This window comes from Morone saxatilis, unplaced genomic scaffold (assembly GCF_004916995.1).
Source record: "Morone saxatilis isolate NCDOM2014 unplaced genomic scaffold, NCSU_SB_2.0 Contig4, whole genome shotgun sequence".
NCBI classification, from domain to species: Eukaryota; Metazoa; Chordata; class Actinopteri; family Moronidae; genus Morone; species Morone saxatilis.
The window spans coordinates 770,004-778,486 of NW_023339984.1; the positions used below are offsets into that span (position 1 = coordinate 770,004).

Consider the following 8,483-nt stretch of genomic DNA (forward strand, 5'->3'; position numbering starts at 1 on the left):
AATATTCACAGGAAATAATCTGCTCAAAATTAATCAAAATCTTACCTTTTACACAAACTGTTCACTGTTTAGGTTTATTGTACAGTTTATCAGTGATTATCTACTGTTATTGTTGTATGTATTCAATATTATTTGAAATATCCATAAAATATGTAATTTAGTTAGAGGGTTGTTAGTTAATGAGAGAAAAGGGATCTCTTTAGGAAAAAGGTTGGACTAAGACATGGTCACATCACGTTTCCGTTCCATCAGATTTCCCAGCACTCTGCCCTCATAAAGGAAGTGATGTTTCTTATGCAGGAAATAAATAAACATCAATCAGAGCGATCCCAGACTGTAAACACTGTATCAGAGTGATAATGTGATGATGTAAATATGTGATAAAACACGCTAGAATAATAACTTCTCCATTTCTGAACAAGTTGCATCAAGTTGAACGAAGGGGAAGTTTGACCTGCCAACGAGTTGCTGGAGATTCCAAACAGGAAACACTTCAATAGAACTAAAACTGATTTTGTTTAGTGTATGTGGTCTGCAGGTATTTAAGCCATGAGCACAGAAAACACTATATTGTGACTGGTTGGTAGGAATCCTTAAAATACAATTTTTCCAGAGCACCCTCAGCAGAGGAAACTTGCTACGTTGTCATGGAATATTCATGTTAAAGCTGCAGTAGGTAACTTTAAAAAAAAATAACTTTCTATCATATTTGCTGAAACTTTCACTATAGCCTGACAGTAGTACTCAGACAATCTGTGAAAATAACAGGTTCCTCTGGCTCCTCCTAATGCTCCTAATGGCATGGAGTCGAATATTTCGAGCGACGTACTCTGTAATAAAACTGTACTAGCTAGCTAGCTAGCTAGCTAGCTTAATTAATCAAGAGTTGCATTTAATCATCACAGACCAGTTATATTAGTAAAAACTACCATAAGGTAGGTCTCCTTTACTAGCCTGGTGTTGCTACATGGTTTGACAAATAACGGCAGGTCTGAATTGTTACTGCTGTAATTAAGTTGTTAGCAATAGTCAGAATCAGAATTCAGAATAGCATACTTCTATGTGTATCTAATCTTTACATTTTAAAAAACAATACGTACTTGTTCATATGATGATTTATTAACTGATAAAAACATGAAAAAATTAGAAATCCCAGGGATTATAGTTAATTTCAGTCATTTTACAGAAAATTAGTCAATAAAACAAACTTGAATTATATCACTAATACTTAAAATACTACACAAATTTACAAAAACGGCTTTAATTATGAAGTTATCTTAATGTACTTCTTTTAGTAAGATATGCTGTTAGTTTTACATTGTACACTTCTTAGGACAGCTTGCATTCAAACGTGCGCATACCGTAGGGAGACACCATTGCAGTAATAGAGACTTCCACTACTTCCCCGGATATTTTCTATACAGTGTTCAATAACAGCAATCATAGAGGTTCACTAAATGTCACACTGTTTGAGATGGGTCTAATAAAAGTTTATTGGTGTATGTATGTAGGTATATTATATATACATTAGTGCTGTCATTTTAGTGACGCAGTTACTGGTCAAACTGCAGTGGGGACAGAGTCTGGGCCTCTTTCTAATGTTGTGTGACTCTTATAAGCAGCGTGTGCATTGGTGAGAGAATGGTTGTGACAGTCAGAGTGAAAGTGGGAGAACAGAAATAGACAACGTCTAACATGCTGAACTTCACAGCGGCTTAATAGCAATCCTACACCTGCTGCACCATTTGTCACAGACATGATCCTGTGCTGCTGGCTGACCTACTAATGTACTACAGTGTTTTTAGCTCTTTAGTGTACTTCTGAACAGCAGAGAACACACATCAAACGTGGACCGTGCAGCAGTGTTTGAGCTCTGTGAGGGAAGTTGTTGATTGTAACTTCTGTCTCAGACTGTGTTTTTCACTGTAGGTGGAGTTTGCTAATCGGTTCAGTGACACAGCTCGGCTAACTGATCTACATTTTACACATTCTTGTCACAGACTGTATGAAACACAAACATACTGTCTGTGACATCCACATGAGTTTTACTTGTTGCTCAACTTTAAAGCCCCCACACACCCATGTAGGTGTTTTCAATTATTTTGCATGATTAGTCTGCCTTCTAGTACTGTGTGGGTGTGTACCGACTGATTAGCTGACATCTCTTCCTCACTACTGGATTTATTGCAGCTGGGCCAATTTAATTAAAGACAAAAGCACACTGCTGCCTCATTCATTTCAATGAGACCACTGTACTGGCAGGGCTGGTACTCATGCAGAAGGCTCTGGCTGAACCTGGCTCAACGTTTGACGCAATGCAAGGTGATACATGCATTCCGGTTACATTAATTTCTCACAAACTCTTTTTTACCAAAGTAAAAATTACAATTTGTGCTTTTTAGAGGGAGTTATGTGCTGAAACTATATAATAATTAGCAATAGTCGAGCACAGTGTCTGTATGAAGCTTCCTGGAGTCACAATGACGTTGCCAGGTTTGGTACCATCGTGCCTGTCAGGCTGCAACTAACCATTATTTTCATTATCCATTAATCTGTCGATCATTTTCTTGATTAATCAATTAGTTGTTTCGTCCATAAAATGTCAGAATATTGTGAAAAATGTTGATCAGTGTTTTCCAAAGTAACCCAAAGACATTCAGTTTACTGTCATGATTTTACTGACTGACTAAAGAAAGAAGAAAATATACACATTTGAGAAGCTGATATTAGAGATTTTTTTCCTAAATAATGTCTCAAAATGATTACGAAAATAGTTGATGATTCATTTAAAAGTCAACTAATCCAATAATCGATGTATAGTTGTAGCTCTAACAGAGACCAAAACCAAAACCTTTCCTCACAACTGGAGATAAAGCTGCACATAAGTACTGGGCGGATGGATACACTGCTGTTACACTGTTAATAAATAGTCCCAGCAGTTATACCTAGGAGGCTGAAGTGAGCGGTAATTCTGAAGTGAACCTAGGAGTTTGAGGTGTTGGCAGGTGTTGTTTTTTTTACAGAGCGAGGCTAGCTATTTCCCCCTCCTTCCATTCTTTATGCTAAGCTAGGCTATCCATGTCCTGACTCTAGCGCCATACTTAACATGAGATTGATATTGAAAGCAAGTAAATGTATTTCCCAAATTGTTGAACTAATCCTTCAAGAGAACATATTTGATCATATCTATCATATTGTTATCAGTGCAGTGAGTTTGAGTGGTCTAAATGTTGTTTTACAGGCTTTTCCACTGACATCTATGAGAATCATTATTGTCACACAATATAATGCATATAAACCATTTACACACACTCCAATGCAATGGCACACTGATATATCTGCATTCAGGCTGGAGCTGTGTGTTCAGTGCTTTCAGAGTGTCACGTGATGTTGTATAAAGTGTGAACATGTACAGGCGCAGTCTCGCCAGAAGCTGCTCCAGTTAACACTGTCGAAGAAATGAAGGTGAAATGAAGTGCTCTGGGTTTGAAACCACTGTAAACCCAAGGCTGTAAACACTCAAATCCAAACATTTACAATTTCAGCAGTCACATACAGCCAGATGGTCTTCAAGGGCTGGACCTGGCTTTAAGCCCTGAGAGATCTCTGGTGTCATTTCTATTGAATTCAACCATTGCAAAACTATGGAAGCCCATTTCTGCCAAGAAAGACAAAGAATTCATGAAAAGTTAGGACTGATTACAATTATAATACTAAAGCAGTGTTTCTGGAGGATCAACAGGTTGAATTTAAGACTGTTTTCAGACCATTATGAATGCAATTTAAGACCTATTTTAGAACCATTATGTCAAAAAAAGTATGGAGGATTTGAAGAAAAACTGCTTTTGGGTCAGTTTCCTTTTGTAGTTATTACAGCAATACAAATTTTCCCCCAAAACACATTTAAAATAGAGAAAAAAACACCACTCATCCGATGTTAGATTTAACTGAGGTGCTGGAGCTTAACACTACTAAATAGCATTAACTTCATAAATCTATTAAGAGCTGTCAAATTCATATTCATTCATTTAATACATTTTAAGACCTAAAATTCAAGGGGGTTTTTCATTGGTTTTTAGGACTTTTTAAGACCCCATGTACACCCTGTAAACTTTCATTGCCTAAATCAAAGTTCTGACACTAAGAAACTAAGTAATAATCAGAAGACAATAAACCAAAATGTAGACTTACTAAGTCAAAATTATTAAATATTATGAGGAGGTAAATACAGCCTGACTGGTTGATTTTCGAGGCTGATATTGATATGGATAATTGAAGGTTTAAAAAATGTGATGTGTGGTTTCAATATTTTTTTATGGTGCAACTGCAACCAAGAAATGTGATGGCCAGTACATTTTATAGTTGAAAAATAAACTTGTCACTACTCTCTGGTGAACACACCCTACAATTGTGACACTGTTTCAAGACATATCTATGGCCTTTCTGTACCTGATGATAATAATTGGATGATATGTCAGCCTGGACAATTTATTAATCAGGCTATAATTTAAATGTTTTTCATTTTCTGAGTAAGACTTATGAGATGGTAAATTCAACAGATTATTATTACATACTGAGTCCAAATTTAGTTTTTCTAAGTAAAAATCATGTTCCCAGATATTCTTTTTTTTTATACAGAGATACAAAAACTATATACATATACAGAGTCAGTATTGTCAGAAATTGTCAAAATGTTGTCCTTTATAGTCAAAATCATGAGATACTAAGTCAAAATGTTTACTTTTTAACAAAAAATTATCATATAGTGTTAACATAACATGTCAGGTGACATGTGAACCAGGGTGCCCAGGTGGTCAGAATGTTATCAAATTATGTCTATGACAAATTGTGACTTAAAATGCCATAATTTGGATGTATTAATATATATTTGTTATTTATTATTTTACAACCTACTACTTAACTAGCAATTTTAAACTCTCCCTGAATATTTACATTTTTGTCATTGCTAACATTTCCCTCGAGACTCTCACCTCAAACGTCCCACCAGACCCCATTAAAAAAATACACAACAACATATAACATAGTTCTATATATCTTACATTTACACTCTGCTTAACTGCCTTATACATTTTATGTTTGTATCATATATTATTGTGTGCCTAAGGGGACAGCATAACTGTGGTACTGAACAAGTAAAGTGTAACAGTCTCACACAGTGTGGATAAACACCCTGTGGATCCAGCGGGGACAGAAGAACATGTTGATACTGGTCGTTGTGTATGATACTGCTCATAAGAACAGAACTGTGACAGGAAGGTAGGCCACTATACAAGCCAGGGCTGGAGGATTGGAAGCACATGCTGACTGCACCGTGAGTAATGATAATGGAATTAAAGGAACTCCTGCAGTGCCAAGACCGCAGCAGTCAGACCAACAGCTCAAACACTAACAATGATTATTGTGATCTACTCCCTCACCTATACTTTGAGTTATTTTCTCCAACCCTAGAGTTTTCTGTCACTGTCCTGATGTTTAATCTGACTGAGAGCATGCTGAAAATGACAAAGTGACGCATATTTAATGTTCTGACTGAAAACCCAGACTAATCATGACCAAACACTTGTATGGAACACATTCTTTAGACCAGGGCTAGGTATTGGTCTGTAGTATCAAAAACAGTCTAATACCAAAAGCTGGCACTGAATGGCTTCTTCTCATTGACTTAAAGTGCATGCACAACTATTCTGGCGACCATTTGTCATTGATATAATCCCCACCCCAGAACAGCCAGCGCGGCTCTCTGCTTGACAAAATTGAAACTTCCTAAGTCCCACCCCTTTTTCCTCTGTCCTCCAATAACTGTTGAGCAAGCCTTGGTCAGAACCTCAGTCAAATATTTCCTTTCCTGTACTTGGATATGCTATGTGCCAGGCTTGTCTATTTAGAAGTTGCATCTTAGACAAATTAATCATTAAACAAATCTTAGCAAAATGCTAACTAGCTAACTAACGAGTGATGTAGATTAGATAGCTAGTTATTTTCTCACAGACTGAATAAATAAAAATGGATGTAGTGACGTCACCTATAGGTTTTGTGGTTGGCTTTGGCTGGAGCTGGGGCCGGGCTGAATAGCCTCCATCACGTGATGTACACTGACCAAATACATTGTAAAAGAAGCAGCTGTAAAACGGTGGATATATATTTTCTAGCGTCTCAACCCCCACAAAACGACAGATTCTGAATTGGATCCATTCACTCCAATAACGTTTTAAAGTCTAGAGGATTTGCGAGATTAAAATATGTATCGCTATTCAAGTTAACAGAGGGAAGTTAGCCAGCTCGAGCAGGGGAATTCTCTGGTGTCAGTATGTATTCATCCAGGTAATTCCTTAGCAGCAGGAAGTGGTTTAGTGAGCAGCTGTCATAGGAATGAACAGAGCGCCGCCATCAACGCTGTATCCGGATCTCTTTACACATCCAAGGGGAAAATCAAGGGGGTATGCTCAGATGCACTGCATTTGTCTGCTGTCTTCTACGATGTTAAGTATTTTCAGGTAAGACAATAGTAATGAGTAAGAAGCTCATTTTAGTGATTGTATTTTTGTTATTTAATTTCAAAATGTAATTTGTTACATTAGTGGTTACTATTTACTGCCAAAATAAAACATTACTCCCAACACTGCTCGTAGCAGTACTAGGTGGAAGAATACTGGCACAAAAAGTTGTGTCCTGGGCCCCCTAACATCCGGCCATGGTGACTAGTCAGAAATTGCATTGGTGGGTGGGGTGGCACTGAAGGGTTTATGACCTCATTGTAGTGAAATCCTGGCTGCAGCCCTGGTGGTGCTGATGGTGGTGGAGATGACCACATCCTTTGTCTACCTGATAGTCACTGCTCTGTCAGACATCATCACTCTTTCCTACAACCTGGTTATAACTTTAGCATTAATCCAGACTGCCATAGTCAAGAAGATGCTACAGCACAAGGTAACAACTACATACAGCGTGCTCCAAGTAAAAAAGGCAGACGCGGAAGTAATGGGACGTACCCTCTGAGGGAGCGTCACTTATTTCGATGTAAGAAAGACTAATTTGGTCGGCTTATTTGCATAATATAAGCATTCTAACAACACAATTCACAGATTAATTTTCATTCAAACACATGGCACGTACGCCGAATAGTCGACAACCAAGACAAATCGTTAAAGCTAGAGAAAATTGGCTGAAATGGAACCAGCATTCTTTATCAGAAGCATCAACTTTTACAGTGTTTACTTCCGCCCTTCTGTGTGTGTCGTACAGTAATAATAATGATGTAATAACACGCGAACCAATAATAAATTCAATTTTATTTACAGAAATATTAGTTGCCGTAAGCAACAGGGTCCGAATGATCCCTTAAAGGCCATTCTTCTCTGTGGCGTACATGGCTTTGCCACAAAGAAAATTGTTAATATTTCTGAATGGAGTTTGGCATCACATTCTTTTCCCAAACGCGACAGTGCTGTCAGTGCCTTTCACACTAGGAGAGAACACATTAGCATGACTTTGCCAAATACAACGCAACACCCACATCCAAGTGTTCTAAAAGTTACTTACCATTTTTTTGTGCATTCTATCATCAGTTCTTGAAAGGACGCCGCAAACTGGAACTTGGACGCTTTCTTTCCGACCCGCTGGAGCCGCTTCCATACCGAAGTCATGGTTGTCAGATAATTCTCTTAAAGACAAACCGGCATTAATACGAAGGTGTTAACCCCGCTACCGTGTCCCTCCGCTGGGACTTCACCAGGGGAAGCAGACGCTGTGTTGCTGACAGCTCCTCTCCGGCGGTGTGTGCGACCGACCCGCTCCTCACCGGCATCCACTCCGCAGACAGGCTACAAAACAAACACACGCCTCAACTAAGAGCCAGCGTCAAGCTATACAAGAACCGGAACACGGAAGAGTTTTACTTTCAAAATAAAGCCTATGTTGAATGCAGGTTGTGAGACACAGATACATTTTATGATTAGGGAAGATAAATTTGATAAATTAAAAATGTCAAATAAATAAAGTTTTGTAACTAGCCTAAGAATTTGCAGTTAAAATAATTTTATAGATAAATTAAAACTGCGGTAAAAGTTTTAAAGCTGCAGTAGGTAACTTTTGTAAAAGTAACTTTTTTCTCATTATTGCTGAAATTCCCACTGTGTTTTGACAGTAGTACATGAGACAGATAATCTGTGAAACAATCAGGTTCCTCTGGCTCATTCTAGTGCTGATAATGGGAGGGGTGGAAGGCTCAAGATCAAATTTCTAAAATGTCCAAAATGTGTACATGCACCCTCATCTGTTAACAAATATACCAAACCAAAAGGAAAAACAATACAACATTATGTAAAGCATAATAAAAGCAATTTTCTTTATCATTGAGATGGCACATTAAAGGGACACTTCACCCATTTGCATTAAGCTTTGTATCGTTAGAAACCCAGTCATATTTTTGAATGGTCGTGCACCATTCCCTCATTTTCCCCTGA

The 8,483-nt window shown here is 37.9% G+C and overlaps 1 protein-coding gene across 1 annotated transcript in view; it reads right to left on the reverse strand.

Annotated features, from left to right (window-relative positions):
• LOC118338172 (EH domain-binding protein 1-like) overlaps window positions 1-8,483 on the reverse strand; it is a 12,970-nt gene that overhangs the window by 2,247 nt on the left and 2,240 nt on the right. Inside the window, exon 2 of the mRNA XM_035675420.1 lies at window positions 7,561-7,841. Within this exon, the coding sequence (XP_035531313.1) occupies window positions 7,561-7,664 (104 nt within the window). The 5' untranslated portion in view covers window positions 7,665-7,841. The remainder of the gene's footprint in view (window positions 1-7,560; window positions 7,842-8,483) is intronic.